We start from the raw sequence: 23163 nt of genomic DNA, 5'->3' as shown, positions 1-23163 counted from the left end.
TCTATGTGTGTGTATGTGTGTGTGTGTGTGTGTGTGTGTATATATATATATATATATATATATATATATATATATATAATTCATTGGTCTTTGTCTGTTCGGTTATGCATTGGGACACCCTTGCACCGATTGGGATGAAAGCAATGCGAGGTGGTCCAGTTGGATCCTTGTCAGGTTTTAGGGGGTTAGGGTTCCGGTCGGACCACCCGTTGGTGTACGCTGTATTGGGCCTTCCACTGGATGGATTTGGATGAAAACTTCACATAGGGGTGGCAATTGGTCTGGGATGCCTAATGGAGTGGTAGGGGCCCCAGACGGACCTCACGGCAGAGTGCGCCAGGCAGAACTTTGACCCAGGAAGCCTGTTCGGACCCTGGGAGCATGTTCTGGGCCTTCAACTGGATGGATTTGGACAAAAACATCACAGAAAGTTAACATTGGATCCCAGAAGACATCCTAAGGGGCTGAGGTCCCGGTTGGACCTTCCGTTGGTGTATGCTGGCAGAACGTTGACCCAGGGAGCCTGTCCTGGACCTTTCACTGGACGGATTTGGACGACATCACATAATTTGAAGATTTAAAACCGGAAAACGCCGGGTGCTTAAGCTAGTATATAAATATGTGTGTATATACATACAGTAAATATGTATATAATTTTTATATGTATGAGTGTGAAAATATATATCTCAAAAGAAACTGTGGCACTCGGAGACTAGTATAGATCAACTGTATTAAATGGTGTCATAAAAAGTAATCTCGTTTCGGAGCTCTACCGCCCCTTTGTCAAGGTGTGAACAAAGGGGCGGTAGAGCTCCGAAACGTTGTATTACTTTTTGTGACATCATTTAATACAGTTGATCTATACTAGTCTCCGAGTGTCGCAGTTTCCTTTGTTCTGTTTAATTCCATCTCCTCTGGAGGCAACGGAGCAAGTTGTTTGTTTCAGCGGAGTGTGTGTGTGTGTGTGTGTGTGTGTGTGTGTGTATATATATATATATATATATATATATATATATATATATATATATATTACACACACACACACTCAGGTGCATAAATATTGGGACATTGACAGAATTTTCATATTTTGGCTTCTATTCACCACCACAATGGCTTTGAAATGAAACAAACAAGATGTGCTTTAACTGCAGACTTTCAGATTTAATTTGAGGATGATTACATCCAAATCAGGTGAACGGTGTAGGAATTACAACGGTTTCTATATGTGCCTCCCACTTTTTAAGGGGCCAAAAGTAATGGGACAAACTAAACAATCCTAAATCTAACTTTCACTTTTTAATACTTTGTTGCAAATGCTTTGCAGGCAATTACAGCCTGAAGTCTGGAACGCATAGACATCACCAGACGCTGGGTTTCATCCCTGGTGATGCTCTGCCAGGCCTCTACTGCAAATGTCTTCAGTTCCTGCTTGTTCTTGGGGCATTTTCTCTTCAGTTTTGTCTTCATCAAGTGAAATGCATGCTCAATCGGATTCAGGTCAGGGGATTGACTTGGCCATTGCATAACATTCCACTTTTTAGCCTTAAAAAACTCTTTGGTTGCTTTTGCAGTATGCTTCGGGCCATTGTCCATCTGCACTGTGAAGCGCCGTCCAATGAGTTCTGAAGCATTTGACTGAATATGAGCATATAATATTGCCCGAAACACTTCAGAATTCATTCTGCTGCTTTTGTCAGCAGTCACATCAATAAATACAAGGAAACCAGTTCCATTGGCAGCCATACATGCCCACACCATGACACTACCACCACCATGCTTCACTGATGAGGTGGTATGTTTTGGATCATGAGCAGTTCGATTCCTTCTCCATACTCTTCTCTTCCCATCACTCTGGTACAAGTTGATCTTTGTCTCATCTGTCCATAGGATGTTGTTCCAGAATTGTAATGGCTTTTTTAGATGTTATTTGGCAAACTCTAATCTGGTCTTCCTGTTTTTGTGGCTCACCAATGGTTTACATCTTGTAGTGAACCCTCTATATTCACTCTTGTGAAGTCTTCTCTTGATTGTTGACTTTGACACATATACACCTACCTCCTGGAGAGTGTTCTTGATTTGGCCAACTGTTGTGAAGGGGTTTTTCTTCACCAGGGAAATAATTCTTCTGTCATCCACCACAGTTGTTTTCCGTGGTCTTCCGGGTCTTTTGGTGTTGCTGAGCTCTCCGGTGCGTTCTTTCTTTTTAAGAATGTTCCAAACAGTTGATTTGGCCACACCTAATGTTTTTGCTATCTCTCTGATGGGTTTGTTTTGATTTTTCAGCCTAATGATGGCTTGCTTCACTGATAGTGACAGCTCTTTGGATCTCATATTGAGAGTCGACAGCAACTGATTCCAAACGCAAATGTCACACCTAGAATCAACTCCGGACCTTTTACCTGCTTAATTGTATCTGCATCTTGTTTGTTTCATTTCAAAGCCATTGTGGTGGTGAATAGAGGCCAAAATATGAAAATTCTGTCAATGTCCCAATATTTATGCACCTGACTGTAGTTAGTGTGTGTATTATATGTGTGTGTGCATGTACAGTGTCTTGCAAAAGTATTCACCCACCTGGCTTTTTACTTTTTTTGTCACATTACAACCTGTAATTTATTTATTTTTTATCTGAATTTTATGTGATGGATCTGCACAAAATAGTCTAATTTGGTGAAGTGAAATGAGAAAAATATATATAAAAAATAATTTTTAGAAATAAAATTCTGAAAATTGGCATGTGCATATGTAATCACCCCCTTTGCTATGAAGCCCCTCAAATGTTCTGGTGCAACCAATTACCTTCAGAAGTCACATACTTAGTGAAATGAAGTCCACCTGTGTGAAATCTAAGTGTCACATGATCTGTCAGTATAAAGTCACCTTTTCTGAAAGGCCCCAGAGGCTGCAACACGACTAAGCAAGAGGCATCACATCATGAAGACCAAGGAGCTCTCCAAACAAGTCAGGGACAAAGTTGTTGAGAAGTACAGTACCATTCTGGGTTGGGTTCTAAAAAAAATATCAAAATCTTTGATGATCCCCCCGGAGCACCATCAAATCCATCATCATCAAATGAAGAGAACATAGTACCAGAACAAACCTGCCAAGAGAGGGCCGCCCACCAAAACTCACAGACCGGGCAAGGAGGGCATTAATCAAAGAGGCAGCACAGAGACCAAAGGTAACCCTGAAGGAGCTGCAGAGTTCCACAGCAGAGACTGGTGTATCTGTTCATGTGAACAGATACACCAGTAAGCCGTACACTCCATAGAACTGGACTTTATGGAAGAGTGGCTAAAAAAAGCCATTACTTAGTGATAAAAATAAGAAGACACGATTTGAGTTTGCCAAAAGGCATGTGGGCGACTCCCCAAATGTATGGAGGAAGGTGCTCTGGTCAGATGAGACTAAAATTTTAACTTTTCGGCCACCAAGGAAAACGCTTAGTCTGGCGCAAACCCAACACATCCCATCACCCCAAGAACACCATCCCCACAGTGAAACATGGTGGTGGCAGCATCATACTGTGGGCATGTTTTTCAGCAGCAGGGGTTGGGAAACTGTTTCGAGTCGAGGGAAAGATGGATGGTGCTAAATACAGGGATATTCTTGAGCAAAACCTGTTTGTCTGCCTGTGATTTGAGACTGGGACAGATGTTCACCTTCCAGCAGGACAATGACCCGAAGCATACTGCTAAAGCAACACTCGAATGGTTTAAGGGGAAACATTTAAATGTGTTGGAATGGCCTAGTCAAAGCCCAGATCTCAATCCAATTGAGAATCTGTGGTCAGACTTGAAGATTGCTGTTCACAAGCCGAAACCATCCAACATGAAGGAGCTGGAGCAGTTTTACCTTGAGGAATGGGCAAAAATCCCAGGGCAAGATGTGGCAAGCTCATAGACACTTATCCAAATCGACTTGCAGCTGTAACTGCCGCAAAAGGTGGCTCGACAAAGTACTGACTTTAGGGGGGTGAATAGTTATTCACGCTGAAGTTTTCTGTTATGTTGTCCTAAATGTTGTTTGATTCACAATATAAAAAAACCCCATAACTTCACAGTTGTGGGCATGTTCTGTGAATGAAATGATGCACACCTTCAAACAATCTATTTCAATTCCAGCTTGTGAGGCAACAAAACATGAAAAATGCAAAGGGGGGTGAATACTCTTGCAAGGCGCTGTGTGTGTGTGTGTGTGTGTATCTATCTCTATCTTATCTCCACTATAAAATAAGCGGCACTCGGAGTCTTCGACAACGGTGAAAACAAAAAATGTGCTTTTTAATCAACATTTCGGGGAATGACTCCCCGTCCTCAGGATACACATAAGTGTAAGCGTAAACAGTTACAACTTAAATAAACTTACCTCCCTCAAGCCCCGCGGTCGCCGTAGCCACCTCCCTCAGGACTCAGTTTCTTCCACTTCCGGAATCGGCATCTCTGCAACAGCCGGAAGTGATGTCACTGGGACCCAGCAGGGGTGACCATGGGAACGCTATAAACAAATGAACAAAGCAGTGTGATACTCGTTGTGTGACTCATACAGCAATCTCTGACCCATTTAAACAAATTACAGGCCAAACGAGCAAAATCAATAATGGATAAATAAGCATAATACATACCCATAATCAAAACAGATGTATCTAAAAACATGTTCCAACCCAATATAATAATTGAATATAGAATCCACATAATAACAAAGGTGACAGTGCCATCTAGTGGCCAATCTGCATAAAACATGTAAAGTCCTCTACATATTTAAGACACGCAGAGAAATATATCTGCATGAAAGTGAACCAATTGTCCCCACCTTATAGAAACACCATTATACTAAACATAACTAGGAAAAAGCTCTAAGAACAGCACCAATTCTAAAAAAAAAAAAAAAAAAAAAATGTAAACATACAAATTAATTTAATACTATCCAATACTATCTAAATGCAGGTCTTGAAAATATGGTCTAAATTGGCCAATCCATGTTATCCAGTGTGATACCCCACCACTATGATGGGGCAACCCTAAATGTAAGTTATTTAGCCTCTATATGCCTCTCTAATTAACAATTAATGATCTCCAACTCCTACCAATATCCGCAAAGATAAGGGTAAAAACAATGGAAGTTCAATGTTCTAGAAAATTTGGCAACTCCAAGCTGTCATTCAGCCCTTTTGGGCTCAATGTGTCCAGCCGGTAGATCCACCTTGACTCCAACTGCATCAATTTTGTATCCTGTTGCCTTCTCTCAATGATAGAGGTACATGATCTATCATCCTGTAACTTAGAGTGGCCATCCCATGTTTTAAAAGGGCAAAATGCCTAGCCACCGGTTGTTCACTATTCGCTGATATCAGTGCTGCCTGTATGGCACTTCTATGTTGGGCCATCCGTTCCTTAAACTGACGCTCAGTTTTCCCAACATAGAAGAGGCCACACGGGCATGTTAGCATATAGATTACAAACTTGGAAGTGCATGTAAGGGGCCACCTAATGCTACATTTTTTGCCAGAGGGTGGGTGTCTAACCTCTGCACCTTGAATTAGATAATTGCACGTTGTGCACCCCAAGCATCTGAAATCACCATTTTTTCTGCTCAAGAAATATTGTTGGGTCGGATTCTTAAAAGGCGTAATGTCTGTCTTTACCACCCTATCTCTGATACTCCTGCCTCTGGTGTAACTAGGCATGATTCTAGTATCACGCAAGAGTGGTAATTCTGTATCAGCGGATACTAATGGCCAAAGTTGTTTGGCCCTGCGGTTATTTAATGGCCGGCCTACTCATGCTGTGTTACTGCGTCTGGTGCGCCCCTTTTACCCCACAAACTTGAGGGAAATGCATGCAAATATTGATAGGCGGCACTCAAGATGACTTTTCAGAAATAAACACCCAAAATCCACATCTGTAGTCAATGTTTCAGAACATTGTAATCAGTTCTTATATCCTCACGAAAGAACTGATAATTTTTTTTCGTAAACAGCTACATGTGACATTTATTTCCTTCCATGTAATTTTTTGGTGATGTAAGAGTAATGTAATACAAACTTATGACAACATGTATTGCAAACTGATTTATGAAGTTATTTTTTGGTTATAGAACTCTGGAAATTGTAGACATGTCTCAGAAAGCAAAGATTCAGAAAATAAGAAACATGCATCTAATCGTAAGAATTTGCAGTCTGCCACAGTTGTCCACCGTGTATCTGATGAGGGACGTGAAAAGTCTTCAAAGGATTCTACTACTGCTTCATCTCCTGAAGAAAAGATTACAAAGTCCGGTAATATGACCTAAATGTGTTCTATACTTGCCAATAATTCTTAAGCTATATTTTTACATTCCTCTGTTTTGTGCCCTAATAAATTATTTGTAACATTTTTACTAGTTGTTGTACATGAGTTTTATATTTTTGCGATGTCACCTTTGAATGTAAACAGCTTATACATTTTATCTTTTTGTACCACTTTTTTTTTACACACATTAACACTGTGCTGTTTATGTGATATAAAGCAATATCAAACACAACATTATATGATTCATTTGATTAACCTGGCCACAGTAGACAATTTATAGTTCCCAAATTACTATGAAATTTAAATGATGAAAACATAATCAATATTGCATCTGGTAATTAAAGTCCTTTAATGTGTCATTTATAACTAATCAACATCACAGACTAATGAATCCACAAAATTACACTGGGATAAAACAAAATCAATATTAAAATAGTTTAATAAGTTAAAAAGCTGTAAAAAGAATAATAATGTGACATTTGTGTAAAAAAATAAATACATTTAGAACTCCACATTGGAACACTAGAAAAAGAAAAGAATATTTTGCAAAAGACACTTGGGGCCTGATTCTGAATCACATGTAATGCCAATGTTGACGAAGTTGAGTGCGCATGCATCCTGATTGTGTTTGTACAAAGCCGTATTTGTGAGTTCAGACACACACAGAAGTATTTTGTTACTATTGGGCGACCCTGCGCATTGACAGAGGTGGGTAAACGGGCACGGAGATGGTCCGTCTTGTGGGCATGTTAGGGGAGTGTCAGAGTTGTGTCGCTGAAGTGTTTGCTTACTCAGGTATTCAATACTTCAGTTTGGAGGCCATACTCAGACGAAAATATGCAGCTACCGTGGACAGGTGCAAGTTTCCAATATTATTATTACTTATTTATATGGTGCCAAAAGGGGTCTGCAGCACCTTACAAAGTACAAAAACAGTTTGCACAAAACAAGAAATAAGCGTCTTACAGTACAGAACATTGCAGGACATGGACATGGTTTTTAAACGTTGCTGCATCAGCAGTTATAATAAGCCACAGGGGCAGCAGAAACCAAGGCCTAGGTGCCTTTGCAGGCAGCGGGGAGGAGATGATGGTGTAAGTGAGGGAAAAAAAAGTACATGATGGAAGAGAACCTTGCTCATGAGAGCTTAGTTTACAGGGGAGAGGTAGACGGACCGGGGTGACACAATTATGCAACTAATGGTGTCTAAAGAAGCGCCATGCAGTGTTACAGCGTGTATGGACACTGAGGGCCTGATTCAGACACTGTCGCAAGCGCTGATCGCTCGCAACCGGGTCGATGGTGGCCCAGAGCGCATGCGCACGACGGAGCTGGCTCCATCGTGCGCATGCGCGAGACCCGCATAGCGACAGGCAATCAGTCACTCCGGGTCGCGTACCAAAGGGGGCGTTCTGTCGATATTGAGTGACAGCACGCCCCCTTTGGCGGGCCGGCCGGGGGGGTGGCTGCCCAGACGGAGGCGTTCCCATGAGAACGTCTACCGTCTGGAGGCGGCCCCACTGACATCACAAGTGATGTCGTGGGAGAGCTTTCGACTCTGTTTTAGCCGAAAGCTCTCTGGGTCTTGCGGCCACGAGACCCTACCACAAGGGTCTCGCCGCAAGCCCGATGGTCTAGACCAGGGGTATTCAAACTTGGCCCTCCAGCTGCTGTGGAACTACACATCCCAGTTTGCACTGCACATAGTTTTAGCATGCTATTATATCACAAAGGTGGCAGTGCATGCTGGGATGTGTAGTTCCACAGCAGCTGGAGGGCCAAGTTGAAGACCCCTGGTAGACCATTGTGACCATCATCATGGCCGCTCGCTATAGCTGTGGGTGGTCACCCACAGCTATACGAGTGGCCAGGAGGCCTTTCAAAAAAAAAAAAAAAAAAAAAGACTGCCCCTGATTCAGAGTGAGCGCTCTGTCAGAGCGTCCGTCTCTGAATCAGGGCCTGAGTGTGTATCTCAGTCTTTGGACATAAATATGCCTGATGGACACAAGGGATGGACTTTGTAGCGGTATTTGCATAAAGTCACTGACTGGTGACCGCTAATAGACACGGGTGATTCTGCGTTCAGGCCCTTAATTTACTTTCTTCTTCAGAGTCCATAGGGCTCCACAGGGAGACAATGGGGCGTAGGTGGGACCTTTGAGGACCGGACACCAACAGCACAGCTTTTCAATCCCAGGATGCTTCGGTCTTTCCCCAAATACCCCACCCAGTTTTGTTCGTGTCTGGCAGGAGCTGGGTCACCATTTTTAACAGTGGGGCTGCTTCGAGCATCCCAAGCTTATTTTTATGATTTATTTTTTGATTTATAGTGTTTTAAACTGAGCAGCAGCAAAAGACTGTCCCTTGGATGTCTGCGCTGCTGCTCAATCACCCCTCCGTGACACGAAGCCCCGGCTAGGTACTTCCGGCGGGGCTCTTGGGGAGGACTAGCTAGCAAGCTCCCCGGACCCCAGACTGCAGGGCGGAATCCAGGGGACAGGTAAGGCGGTCCCCCGTGTCTTCACACAGTCTAGTCTCGGGAGGCGGACCGGAGGCGCTGATGTGGACCCTGGTTCCGCCCACGACTTCACTAGACAACCGGGGCATTAATATACTTGCCCAGAGGAATATTTGAGGCCACGGCAACAGGTGGTTGTCAGCATGGAGAGAAGGCGCTTTGCCTGCAGCACTTCCCCCTGTTCAGAGCACCATTACACTGCGGTTTAGCCGTTCCCTAAGCTGCTCCTCCATCCTCTCAGAGATGCGCGGCAGCCATTTTCTGCTTCACAGGTCTCCGGGAACGCTGGGTCCAGTCTCCCTGTATACCCCTCCCACAAGCAAGGATATACAGCGCTATAATCTACCAGCCACTGCGGTGTGTGTAGTTGATTGTAGTGCGAATTGCAGATATATAGTGTGTTTTTCTGCATTTGTATGTGACTTGTGCTAGTGCTGATCTCTACTTTCTATACTGTCACCTTATACCTTTCCCTTTATTCTAATTTACCCCGACATACTATGGTATAGGGGTTCATTGTACCTCACATCTCCTATATATTTGTGAGAGCTGTCTCATACTATATAGCGCGGTTGCACACTACACTGTGCCATATTACACTTACTGCAGGGTATTCACTGCACTGTATCATACTGTGTATTTTAGTGCTCACTCTAGCTCCGGTGGCAGGCAGGGCGCCGGAGCTAGAGAGGGCACTTCTGTGCGAGCGCCAGAAAAGGGGGCGTGGCTATTGAAAAGGGGGCATGTCTATAAGACGCGTCCCCTTTTCGTCACTCTTGGAGGCGTGCCCGGCACTTACGGACACGCCGGGCAGCCCCCAAGCGCTGCAGACAGGGAGAATAGATGCCGGGCGCATGCGCCCGGCGTCTATTCTCCGGCGGTGACTGGGTCACCGCACATTTCAGACGGCACACGCAGGCTGTGAGGGCAGGGTGCTTTTTGCCCTCCAGAAGGAGGGCAGGGCGCCGCGCCCCGCTAAAACAGCCTAGAGGGAACGCTATATTTTATTATTCTTGTGTCTATGTCAGGCAGAGGAAAGAATAACAAGCAGGATGCTGCTGCTGCTCTTACTCTGGTGTCTTGTAAGTCCTGCTCAGCAGCCTTAGCCCCAGAGGACCTCTTTCACCTGCCCCGGTCTCTCCTCCTCAGGACTCAACCTGGGCTGCCTTTTCTCAGGTACAGACAAAGATTGCAGACCACTTATCAGTCCCCGTGGTAGGCGGATGTGGATTGAAAGATCTACAGTAAAAAGGTAGACCATGTCTAGATAGACACCATATGTTAGACAGGCAATAGGTTGACGGGGACAAAAGGTCGACATGCATATGGTCGGCACATGTTTTTTTTTTTTTTTCTGTAACCCTAAACTTCACCCTAACCCTCCCCTTGGGGCCTAACCCTCCTGCCTGGTGCCTAACCATAACCGTCGGGGTAGGTGCCTGACCCTAAACGTCCCTTATAGTGCCTAACCCTAACTGTTGGGGTAAGTCCCTAACCCTCCGGTAAGGGCCTAACTCTAAACCTAACCCTAAAAAAAAACATGTCGACCATTTTCATGGCGACCGTTTGCATGACTACATTTTGACCCTGTAAGAAGGCTCAGACCTTCTTACATGTCGACCTTTAGTGTTGACCTTTTGTCTTTGTCGACATTTTGTACCTGTCAACCTATTGCCTGGCTAACATCTGGTGTCTATCTAGCCATTGTCTACCTTTTTACTGTAGATCTTTATAACGGAACCCCTGGTAGGTCCCCCTGTGGGATGTCCACAGCAGGTACTCCCTGCAAATCCTTTGCCTCCCCATGGGTAGACGTACTCTCTACCTCTTTACAGAGTTTGGCTAATACTGCTACAGTTTTTCAGCAAATGCTGCAAAAGAAAAAGCCTTTACCTATTACTAAATGTGCTGTGTTATCTTCCCATTCCACCCAGTTTTCTGATACAGTGCATCTGGAAAGTATTCACAGCGCTTCACTTTTTCCACATTTTGTTATGTTACAACCTTATTCCAAAATGGAATAAATTCATTTTTGTCCTCAAACTTCTACACACAATACCCATAATGACAACGTGTACTTGGGAGAAGCAGCTATGGATATGGCTCTTCTGGCCTCCAGGATATCTGCCACTTTGTTAGTATTGTTTGGCTCCGTTCCTGGAAAGCAGACTCTGGTTCAAAAAGGGCTTGTCCCTTCCTTATTCTGGAGATATCCTATATGGTCCACAACTAGATAAAATTGTGACTACTTTGGCAGCTTCACAGACTGCGTTCCTGCCCTCTACATATAATACAAAACCTCGGACGTCATCCTTTCACCCTCAAGGAAAACGGTCAGTACTTTACACGACAGCAGGCCTCCAAGCCTAGGGCCAAACTAGCATGGGCTACTAGACGTCCACCTGCCAAGTCTGAGAACAAGCCTACAGCCTGATGGGGCAGGGCTCTCAGGGTGGCAGGCTGACTTCTTCAGTTCGCCCAGTTTTGGCATCAGAAGTGGTCTCCCACAGATATGCTCCATCCTTCAGAAGTTCTAGCAGGAAGGGGGCACAGTCCTGTTGATAGGTCTGGCTTGGTCCAGTCGCCATTGGTACTCCGATCTTTTAGAGTCTCCCCATAGACGTTCCTCTTCAACTTCCTCTACGAGTTGACCTGTTGTCTACATCTGGACCTGGCCCGTCTGTCTTTAATGGCTTGGCTCTTGAGACATTCCTTCTAACAGCCAAGGGATTTTCCAGCTCTGTGGTCCAGACCATGCTCAGGGCCCATAAACCTGCATCAGCCAGGATTTATCACAGAATATGGCATCCATATTTCTAATAGTGTGCTCTAAGAAACTATGACCCCCAAGATTTAAGGTGTCTAGAATTCTTGCCTTTCTTCAGGCTGGATTGGATCTAGGCCTCTGCCTAGCATCTCTGAAAGTGCAGGTATCTGCTTTATCCATCTGGTTCCATTGCAGACTGGCTCCTCTACCAGATGTTCACACCTTCATGCAAGATGTTCTCTGTATACAGCCTCCCTATGTCTGTCCTGTGGCTCCATGGGATTTGGCAGTGGTGCTCCAAGCACTTCAAGAACCTCCATTCGAAACACTGGAATCGGTGGATGTCAAGTGGCTCACTGCGAAGACTGTTTACTTCAGGCTATCGCATCTGTCTGTAGGGTATCGGGTTTAGGGGCGCTTTCATGTCACTCCCCCTTTTTAATCTTTCATCAGGACAGGGCGGTTCTTAGAACACACCTGGGCTTCCTTCCCAAGGTGGTCTCTTGTTTCCACCTAAATGAGGAAATTGTGCTACCGGCCTTTCAATCACCAGACTTCTCAGCAGGTGAGGTCTCTTTGGATGTGGTCCGTGATCTAAAGATCTACGTGGACCATACTACTTCCATCCGGAAATTGGATTCCCTCTTTGTCCTATATGGATTCCAGCTAACTAACAGACTCTGGCCAGATGGATTTGCATGAAAACGGTCTTTACTGTGCCGACTACAGTCTCTGCTCATTCTACTTGCTCTGTGGGTCCCTCGTGGGAAGCCCCCCGTGGCACCTCAGCTGAACAGCTATGCAGTGCGCGGCCACATGGTCATCTGTCCACACCTTTCTTAGGTTTTATGCCTTTGATACATTTGCCTCTCAGGATGCTTCCTTCAGGCGTAGGGTTCTCCTATCCGCTCAGGAGCATTCCTGCTTTAGGATGTCACCGTTGTCTTCATTTGGAGCCCTATGGACCCTGAAGAAGAAAACGAGAGTTATGGTAAAACTTACCATACGGGCACATGGGAAGAGAGCGTGTTTTGTTCGACTTTTAGTAAATATCTGGTTTAGTAGCCTTTTAAAGTAGATGTTAATTTAAGAAATCATGTTTTTATGTTAACGCTTTTTTCAAAGTCCATAGGGTCCACAGGGCACCCGCCCTGACGCTCTTAGCTTCAATGAGTTTCTTCTGTTGGTCACTTGTTTCCTTCTCTGTGTGAGTGTGATTCTTCAGTGTGCTAGTTTTCCTTCTCTCCTCTCCTGCCTTGGGCTTGTTAACAAAACTGAGCTTCCCTCAGGCTGTGGGCAGGGTATAAGGGGAAGGACCGGAGCATCCTCTGATTGAAAAGCTTTGCTGTTGGTGTCCGGTCCTCCAAGGTCCCAACTCCACCCCATTGTCTCCCTGTGGACCCTATGGACTTCGAAGAAAGAGTGTTAACAAAGTTAAGTTTTACCATAATTCTCCTTTTTAAAAAATTTGAGATGATACATATTTAGGTGAAGGTTATTGCCCCAGTACAATAAAAGCATGTACCCATTTACAAAAATGTGAAAGGGAATTTGTCAGTAATCAAAACTATGGAGCTCATTCAGACCTGCTCGCAAGATGCGGGCGCTCGCTGGCAATAAGAGGCCAGATATTCAAATTCCACGCTCGCACTGCGTGGTGTAAAGACGCCCACTATGTTTTAGCGAGCTACGGCACTGAGCGCTCGCTAGTGTATAATGACGCCCCCTTTCCCCACGCAACACACGTCATGTACTGGAATTGTAGAATTAATCGGTAACATCGAGAGCCATCGGAGCTGCTCGCAGTCCTTGAGGTAGCCTTCCCCGCCGCAAGCACTGCGATCAGTGCTGGCTGAAATACATGCAGGTGACTTGTACAGTGACGCTACTTTGCTAATTATGCACTCCCTTTTAAACTGTGTTTTGTCGGCCTGACACGCCTGCGTCCGCAACACCACTCCCCCGTTTACAAGCATCTTCCCCCTGTTACCACCCACAAATAGCACTATCTGTCCCTCCCATGACTGACCCTGTTACATGTCCTACTTCTATAGTAATGGTTCACCTTTGCTATTTATTTATTCTATGGTTACCTGTTGTGTATTGTACTCCGTTTTGGAAAACCTTGTTTTCTACTTGTACAGCCCTGCAAACACTTTATGGTGGCTTATAAATGTTCGTAACATTAATAAAGGGACTTTTATGCAATGAACTATTGAAATCCTCTTCTAACTATACTGTGTCATTGCCATGTTAATGAATCGCATCTCATTTTGAAAATGTAACTGCTTAAGGGACTGATTCAAAATTGTACGCAATGCAGTTGTTTACGGACTTGAGCGATTGTCCGTAAACCGCGCATGCGTCAAGGTACGTTACCAAGTCATGCGCATCAACTTTTTATTTTGCAATGTGGTTGACAGGGAGCATTTGGGGGAGTGGTGGTAAAGAATGCACGTGTGTCGCGACTGTTTTGGGGGGAGTGTCACACCCTGCCTCTGCAATCCCATATGGAAGAAATATGGCTCTGGTGTCTCAGTTCCCTCGGCCATTCTGTGAGACCGAAGGCTCAGCCAGGACTGCGATAACCGAATGATCTGCGACCGATGCTGCGTGTTTGTAAGCAGATGCTTGGCTCTACAAAGCGACCAGTGGCCGGCTAAATATATCTCCCGGCATCTGCGACTTATACATATTTTCGACATTTACATATTTTCGCATTGCATCTGGGTATACATTTGCAGCAGCGGTGGCAGCATTTGTGTACAACTCTGAATCAGGCCCTAAATCAAAACCCTAAAGAGAGAAAAACAACTTCATATTTTGTTTTACAGTTAAACAGAATTATTTACGTTAAAGGAACACATCTAATTGCATCTTTTATAATACAAACTAAATGTTCACATTTCTTTTTTCCTAAATGTCTTTAACTAGTACATTAGATATAATAATGTCCCCTATTTAGCTCTTCTTCCACTTTCATATTTCATTCTAGTTAGTTAAAATGATGTATAATGGACCTCCGTTTTTTCCACTTGGATTAATATTCAGGACAATTTATTACACTTTCTCATTTAAATGGTTTTAGTGTTTTTGTGGATTTATTCCTTATCTCTTATCTATTGTTCCAGACTACCAACTTTTCTTCAGGATAAAAAAAATCTTAGTATGTTTTAAAACATTGAATTGGTTTTATAATTTTTATTTCTACTTCAGGGTCCATAGGGTATCCACAGGATACCTTGGGGTATAGGTGTGACGTCAGTCGCAGGGCACCAAAGAGTTAAGCTTTCAGCCTCCCAGGATGCACTAGGTCCCCCTCCTATACCCCGCCCCCGGGCCAAGGCACCTCAGTTTAGTTTGGTGCCCGGCCGGAGTCGGGTGCACCTGTTGGAGTGGGGGCTAGAAGAGCCCCTGAAGCTTTTTCTTCATGCAGCTGTGGCTGCACATCTGGATGAACAGCATGGACTGTCAGTCCTGACGTCCATGCTGTCTTCCCTACACCCCGCCGGTACCAGAACGCCGGTACTGATCCGGGGATGCTGGTGGGCGTCTGGGGTCACAGCTAGCGGTGACCCCAGATGCTCCGGACCATGGCCGGTTTCAAGGGGGACAGAGGTAAGCAGCGGGGTCCCGCGGTGGGTCCCCGCTGATCACATGGTCCTAAGTCCCCAGGCAGGGGGCTCCCTGGGGACTGGCTGCAGCGTGGAGCCAGGCGACCAACCTGCGCTTCCACTACCCCCTGGGACAGCGGACCGCAGCAGAGCGGTAGCGCTGCGGCGTCCCAGGGGTTAAATGCATGCCAGGGGAGCGCGCCTTCCCTGTCTCACAGCCGGCGCCTCCCCCGCTGCACACAGCCCTCTCTGCATGCTGCCGACTGGTCCTGTGGCAGCGCTCCTCCCCCAGGCCAGCCTCCTCTCTGCTCCTCGGCGGCCATCTTCTCCAGAACGCATGGTGAACGCTGCTGGAAGCGCTGGACGGAAGCATCGTGGTCTGGGTCCCCCCGCATACCTCTCCTCCGCTGTGGCTCAGGTCTGTGTATGCAGCGCTGTGTCCTACCAGGCCCTGTGTCTGTGTAGTTGAGTGATCAGCGCTGTTAGTGCAGGAATTGTTATTTCTCTGCATTGTATGTGACTGTGCTAGCGCTGCCTGTAACTTTTCTTCTCTAAACTGTCAGCTTTATTACTGTCCCTGTTCTTCTGCTAAAGCCCTTGCGGTGCGGTGCTGCAGGGTGGTCTCTCGCCTATTTAATACTTAATTGGTGAGAGAGGTCACATACGTGGTGCCATCATGTCTGAAAGTGATTTTCCCCTCCGGCTACAGTGTACCACGTGCAAAGTACCGTTAGCGGCGGGGGAGGGTAGCGCGGAGGGCCTTTGCCGGCAGTGTTTGTCCATGGCGCGGCCTATTACGGTTACAGCACCGGTACAGGAGCCGCCCTGGGCTTGTTTCGCTCAGGCGTTAACAGCTTTAGTGGGCCAGTCAGCTCCGCAGCCCGCGTTTACTCCGATGGGTTTGTCCCAGCAGTCTGTGGTGTCGTCACCCATGCAGGGGTTCCCACGACAATTGGTGGTACCCCACAGTCTCCCTATTTCCCCGCTCCCGGGTTCTCAGGAGCCAGCGTGGGTTAACTCCCTGACGAGTTCTGTACAGCACTTGTCGGATGTGTTGCAAGGGGAGTCTGTGATGCGGCCTCATAATAGGCCGGTGGCGTCTCTGTCCGCTCCTTATGAGGATGACGAAGGGACGTCTGATGATGGGGAGATTCTGGATCCTTACGATCAGGAACCTCTCCATACTAAGGACGCTGATGCTAAGTCCAAAGTATATATTCCTGGACTTATTCGGGCGGTCCGCACAGCCTTGGTGATTGAGGACGAAGTTCCCCCAGCGGCTAAATCTAAGTATGCCTTTTTCAAAGATGTGAAGGGCGATGCCACAGTCTTTCCTCTTTCGGGTCAGTTGGTGGACCATTTAGAGGAGGCGTGGAAACAACCTGGCAAAAGATACCAGCCGCAGAGACGCCTGGCGGTGGCTTATCCGTTCGCGGATAATTATTTTGCTAAGTGGGAATCCCCTCCACAGGTGGATTCTCACGTGACCCGTCTTGTCCGTAGTGCCACATTGCCGATGCCATCCATGTCCTCCCTTAAGGATGCTACGGACCGCAAGGTAGAAATCTGCCTGAAGTCCGCTTATTCCCTTGCAGGGGGGGCAGCACGGCCGGCTATGGCCATTTGCTGGGTTGCCAGAGCGATGGAGCGCTGGGCGGATTCATTAGAGGCTTCTTTTGAATCCGACTGTCCAGCCGAACAGGCGGAGTTGATTGGCAATCTCCGTGATTCGGCCACCTACATCAACGAGGCGGCTCTAGACATTAGTACTCTGGTGTCTAGAATTTCTTCAGCAGCGGTGGCTGCTCGTCGCACCTTGTGGCTGCGATCCTGGAAGGCGGACGCAGATTCCAAGAAAGGTCTGGAAGCGTTGCCGTTTACCGGAGAAGTTCTCTTCGGTCCGGATCTGGATAAGATTGTGGCCACGCTGGCGGCAGCCAAATCTGCTTGTCTCCCGTCGGCCGCTGCTCCTTCTGGTTCGGGACCATCGTCCTTTCGGTCATCTAGGGCCCAGGGCAGGCCCAAACCACAGTCGTTTCCTCGACAGGCTGGCCCTAAGAAATCAGTCAAGCCCCGGAAGCAGGCATGGAGTACCAGACATCCGGCCCCCAAGCCAGATGACAAGCCTGCGGCCTGACGGTCCGGGCCTCCCTTTGGGGGATCCCAGGGTGGGAGGCCGCCTGCTACAGTTCGCCCAGTGTTGGTCGACCACTACGACAGACACTTGGGTTCTGGAGGTGGTTTCCCACGGATACGCCCTCTCCTTCCGGCACAGACCCCCGGCTCGCTTCTTCACCACGGGTCTCCCATCAGACCGGAACAAGGCTACGGAGCTGCGGAAGGTATTGCACACTATGCTCCAGGCTGGAGTTATAGTGGCTGTTCCATTCTCCCAGAGGGGCCAGGGTTTCTATTCAAATCTATTTTTGGTACAGAAACCCAATGGGTCATATCGTCCGATTCTCAACCTCAAAGCACTCAACAAGTCTTTGCGGGTCCCGAAGTTTCGGATGGAGACCCTACGGTCCATCATTCTGGCGCTGGAACCTGGGGACTACTTGGTGTCATTGGACATACAGGACGCTTACCTGCATGTCCCTATTCTTTTGCGCCATCAACAGTTCCTCAGGTTTGCAATCCGCAGCGACCACTTCCAGTTTCAGGCGTTACCTTTTGGCCTGGCAACAGCACCACGTGTTTTCACCAAGGTGATGGCGGTCATGGCGGCTTCTCTGCGGCTGCAGGGAGTCCGCATGTTGCCGTATTTGGACGACCTGTTATTGGTGGCAGGATCTCCAGAGCTCCTGTTGCGCCACTTGGACCTGACCATTGCACTGCTGCAACGGCACGGCTGGCTAATCAACTGGCAGAAGTCCACTCTAATCCCGTCTCGGAGGATTCTGCATCTTGGAGCCTTATTGGACTCGGGACAGCAAAGGATCTTCGTGACGGAGGACAAGATCTCTGCTTTACAGTCAAGGGTGCGCAGTTGCCTGCACAGCCGCCGGGTGTCCTTACACTCGGCGATGAGGTTACTGGGCTCCATGGTGTCGGTGTTCGACATGGTGGAATACGCCCAGTTTCACTCCAGACCTCTGCAGCACCTGATCCTGTCCAAGTGGAAAGGGCTGACTCAGTCTCTGAAGTCCCAGACGATTGTGCTCACCCAGGAGGTTCGCCTGTCCCTTGCGTGGTGGTTACAGACGACCCACCTCAACAAGGGACGTCCGTTCTGGGTTCCAAATTGGGTCCTGTTGACAACGGACGCCAGTCTTCGGGGCTGGGGAGCAGTTTCGGGTCCACACTTGTTCCAGGGCAGGTGGACGCCGACAGAAGCGGAGCTTCCAATAAATATCTTGGAACTCCGTGCGGTCTTCAATGCTCTCCAGCAGGGACAGTGGTTTCTCCAGGGTCGCCTGGTGCAGGTCCAGTCGGACAACGCTACCACCGTGGCCTACATAAACAGGCAAGGAGGAACTCGCAGTCGGGCGGCTCTCGTAGAGGTCTCTCGGATCCTGGTTTGGGCGGAGCGCAATCTTCCGGCCATATCAGCGGTCTTCATCCCGGGAGTGCTAAATTGGGAGGCGGACTTTCTAAGTCGCCAGGACGTTCATCCGGGGGAATGGTCCCTGCACCCGGACGTTTTTCAACTACTGGTGGACAGGTGGGGTCTTCCAGAAATCGACCTCATGGCGTCCCGGCACAACAACAAGTTGCCGGTGTACGGGTCTCGCACAAGAGACGAAGGGGCGTCTCTGGTGGATGCTCTGTCCGTCCGGTGGACGTTCCGGTTCGCATACCTGTTCCCTCCGGTCTCCCTTCTTCCACGGGTAATCCGGAAATTCAAACAGGAAGGAGGGACGCTCCTGTTGATAGCTCCCGCGTGGCCCAGACGGCACTGGTTCTCAGACCTTCAGGGTCTGTCCGTGGACATTCCTCTGCGGTTGCCGCTACGACCGGACCTTCTGTCTCAGGGTCCTTGCCTTCACCCGGACCTGACTCGGCTGTCTTTGACGGCGTGGCTGTTGAGACGGCCATGCTGAGGTCCCGGGGGTTTTCCAGCTCTGTGGTGCGTACCATGTTACGAGCTCGAAAACCGTCTTCCGCGAGGATATACCATCGCGTGTGGCATACGTTCTTCCAGTGGTGTCGACCGAGAGGTTATGCACCGCGGGATTTTCGTCTGTCTCGGATTCTTGCCTTCCTGCAAGCGGGACTAGATCATGGGCTTCGCCTTGCTTCTTTGAAGGTACAGGTTTCGGCCCTATCTGTCTGGTTTCACTGTAGGATTGCTACAATCCCGGATGTGCGCACCTTTATGCAGGGTGTTCTCCGCATTCAGCCGCCCTTTGTTCCACCTGTGGCGCCTTGGGATTTTGCTGTGGTCCTGAGGGCTCTCCAAGGTCCGCCGTTTGAACCACTGGGCTCAGTGGATCTTAAATGGCTAACAGCTAAGACTGTTTTCCTTCTGGCCATTGCTTCGGCCAGACGTGTTTCTGAGTTAGGGGCTCTTTCTTGTAGACCCCCTTTCTTGGTTTTTTATGGGAACAGGGCAGTGCTCCGCACTCGGCCCGAGTTTCTTCCCAAAGTTGTTTCCCAGTTTCATGTTAACGAGGAAATAGTTGTTCCGGCCTTTAACTCACCGGGTCTTTCCGTGGGTGAGGCCTCTTTGGATGTTGTGCGGGCCTTAAGGACTTATGTTGACCGCACTTCTTCGTTTAGGAAGTCGGACGCTTTGTTTGTCCTCTATGGCTTCCGTAAAAAGGGTTGGCCTGCTTCAAAGCAAACTTTGGCAGCCTGGATCCGTATGGCTATTTCTGAAGCTTATCTTCATGAAGGCCTACCGGTCCCTCCTTCTCTGAAGGCTCATTCCACTAGGTCTGTGGGTCCTTCGTGGGCAGCTCGACGTGGTGCCTCGGCAGTTCAGATCTGCAAGGCTGCTACGTGGTCTTCTGTCCATACCTTCGTGAGGTATTACAGGTTTGACACCTTCGCCTCTCAGGATGCTTCCTTCGGGCAGCGGATTCTCCTTTCTGCACAGGAGCGTCCCCACCCTTAAAGGATACTGCTTTGGGACATCCCCAAGGTATCCTGTGGATACCCTATGGACCCTGAAGTAGAAAATATGAGATATGGTAAGAACTTACCCTTGTTATCTCTATTTCTACGAAGTCCATAGGGTTCCACAGGACTCCCGCCCTGTCGCACCTGTGCTGCAGATGGGCTTTGCTCTGGTCACCGGTTTTCCGTCTCCCTCTGGTGAGAATGTGATTCTTGTATGTGTCCAGATCTTTGTTCTCTCTCTTCCTTCTCCTCCTCCGGCCTATGGCTTGGTAACTAACTGAGGTGCCTTGGCCCGGGGGCGGGGTATAGGAGGGGGACCTAGTGCATCCTGGGAGGCTGAAAGCTTAACTCTTTGGTGCCCTGCGACTGACGTCACACCTATACCCCAAGGTATCCTGTGGAACCCTATGGACTTCGTAGAAATAGAGATAACAAGGGTAAGTTCTTACCATATCTCATATTTTTTTAATTTCTTCATCGTGTTTTTTATGCAGATTTTTATCTAATAATCTATATTTAAACATGTAAATTATTTCTCAAACATAGAAGCTGGCAGTTTTGATTTGTAATGTTCCACATTAGTACATTTATAGTTGTAGCCATATGTTCAATGTCATTTAGATTAAATATTCATTATTGTTACCTTCCCAACATTCCCAAACATATTTCATTTTTTTTATGATGCAGGTGTTAATGAAAAGCTAGATATTAAAAGAAAGAAACCAGAAAGAAAGGGTTCAACATCTGCTGTACCTACTTCTTCTCCATCTACACCAAAGCCATCTGTTGATCAAATAAGACAAAGTGTTCGTCACTCTCTAAAAGATATATTAGTCAAAAGGTATGCAAATCTAAGTGTATAGAAGAAGCATTGCTTTTCAGTAAACCTCCACATAAGTACATTGGTATATGAAAACAATATAGATGCAGTTTCACTAAGCTTACATACATCGTATAGTTGATGCGAAGTTGTAATATTAGATGTTGAATGGCAGAAAGTGATTTCTAATATTTAAATTTTCTATGCTTTCACATATAAAGATTTCTTTAAAGTGAGTTTACTAGTATTTGGAATTCATATTTGCCAGTACATTTATCTGTGGTAAATGCGAAACATAGAAAAAGAATTTTGATGATGACAGTAGCTTCCAGTCATTGACTAGTGTTGAAAATATTAGAAAAATGAATGTAAATTCTGATTTGGCATGAGTCCTAATAGATGTATATTTACACGACTCTTGGAGCATACACACGGGACGATGAGACAACGATCAGATATCGTTGTCTGAGCGACCTGCATGTGCTGGATGTTCGATATCGAACATCCAGCACATGCACCAAACTACTATAACGGCCCCCCGATCAACGAATGTTATAAAGGTTAAAAAAATTTATTCACCATTTATTAAAACATGTTCAACTCTAGTTATGTAAAATTGTTTGTGTGTTGTAAAAAGAGGAGAATATAGTGAGAGTACAGAAATGTGCATATTTGACTGACTTACACATACATTAACCGAAGCCCATTTTCCACTTTAAGTTCTTTGGTGCAAACACTTGCAACCATTTACGTAATTGACAGAATAGTTATCACTATTAAAAACAAATGTCCTGACTGACTAATCAATGCCCAGCCCAAACCCCTGGACCTAGAAACATGTAATCGTGGGGTTAGGTTCGGGATGCCTTCCGTGGGGTTAGGTTCGGGATGCCGGTGGTCAGAATACCGACAGCGGCATCCCGACAGTCAGAATCTCGACGCTTGAAGGTAAATAGCCTAACCCTAAACCCTCCCCTCCTGCAGCCTAACGCTCCCCCATTGCCTAACCCTCTCCCTAACCTTTAATATTTTCCCTTGGGATGCTAGTGGTCGGGATTCCGGTGCCAGCATCTCAACTGCCGGGGTGGTAACTACATCCCCTTCCATAACATAGGCACCTATTAAGCAGGGATTTTTCTAAATTCGACTCCTAAGGGGGTGAAAAGAGCTAAAATGTCCCCCCCTAATGTGCTAGTACAGGTTTGAGGGAAGAAATCGATATTTATGAGCATATGATTATTTTGAAGATTCAGTTCATGCACAGCATACTAGAGACTTTAACCCATGCTGGATGGCGAGTGTTTTTCACCGATGGCTGTACTGACGCCATCGGCCCAACAGCCGCAGTGTATGCACATATGTAAATCAACCATCGATGGCTAAACCAGTTTCTATCGATTGGAAAAAACCCAGCGGTCATTGATGGTACAAGAGTTAATAGCCATCACTGCAGTAAACCATAAAAATTACTGTTTTTATGGTATACTATGTTTAAAAAAAAAAAAAAGAGAGATTTTTCTTTCAATAAAATCGATGGTATTTTATGCGACCAGTCAGAAACGCACTGTGGGCCGCTATTGGAAGAGAATCTTCCTATAGCCGCCAGTCTCAAAGGGATCTCCTGGACCCTCTGCAGCTTTGGATTTTCCCCCAGTGGCTGCTGATCACTGGCTGGGCAGTGATCAGCAGACACAGCTTCCCCCTCCCCGGCGGCTGCAGCATCGTCGTCTCCCCCTTCCAGTGAGTTTCGCCGGCGGCTACTGCTACTACTTGCTGCAGCTGCTAGGAATTTCAGCGTTGCCCCCGAAACCCCACTACTCCCCCACGTGAGATCACCCGGCGGCTGCTTCTCTGTGCAGCCGCTGGCACCTTCAGCGCTGGCCTCCCCATCCCTTCCCTTTGTGATCACCCGGCTTCTCTTCTCTGCAGCTGCCAGGACTGTTAGCGCCGCTGGCCCCCTCTTCCTCCCGCCTCTTAGTGATCACCTGGCGGCTTCTTTTTTTCGGGCTATTTCACACACATGCCGGTTTTCCTTTCACTCACAACAGTTTAGGGCTGTGTATGATGCTTTTACCGTGTGTATGTCTTTT

At 47.0% G+C, this 23163-nt stretch overlaps 1 protein-coding gene across 2 annotated transcripts in view; it reads left to right on the top strand.

Moving 5' to 3' along the window:
• The window catches only part of PHF3 (PHD finger protein 3), a 58560-nt gene extending 37386 nt beyond the window's left edge, over positions 1-21174 (top strand). For both annotated transcript variants that reach the window (XM_088455915.1, XM_088455916.1), the window contains exons 6-7: positions 6097-6277; positions 20941-21174. In XM_088455915.1, coding sequence (XP_088312041.1) covers positions 6097-6277; positions 20941-21116 — 357 coding nt within the window. In that variant the 3' untranslated portion in view covers positions 21117-21174. The remainder of the gene's footprint in view (positions 1-6096; positions 6278-20940) is intronic.
• Positions 21175-23163: the final 1989 nt, after the last annotated feature.

The sequence above is a fragment of the Taudactylus pleione genome, unplaced genomic scaffold (assembly GCF_031769625.1).
Source record: "Taudactylus pleione unplaced genomic scaffold, aTauple2 ptg000678l, whole genome shotgun sequence".
In the NCBI taxonomy this organism is placed as follows: domain Eukaryota; kingdom Metazoa; phylum Chordata; class Amphibia; order Anura; family Myobatrachidae; genus Taudactylus; species Taudactylus pleione.
This window is presented reverse-complemented; position numbering and strand designations above follow the sequence as displayed.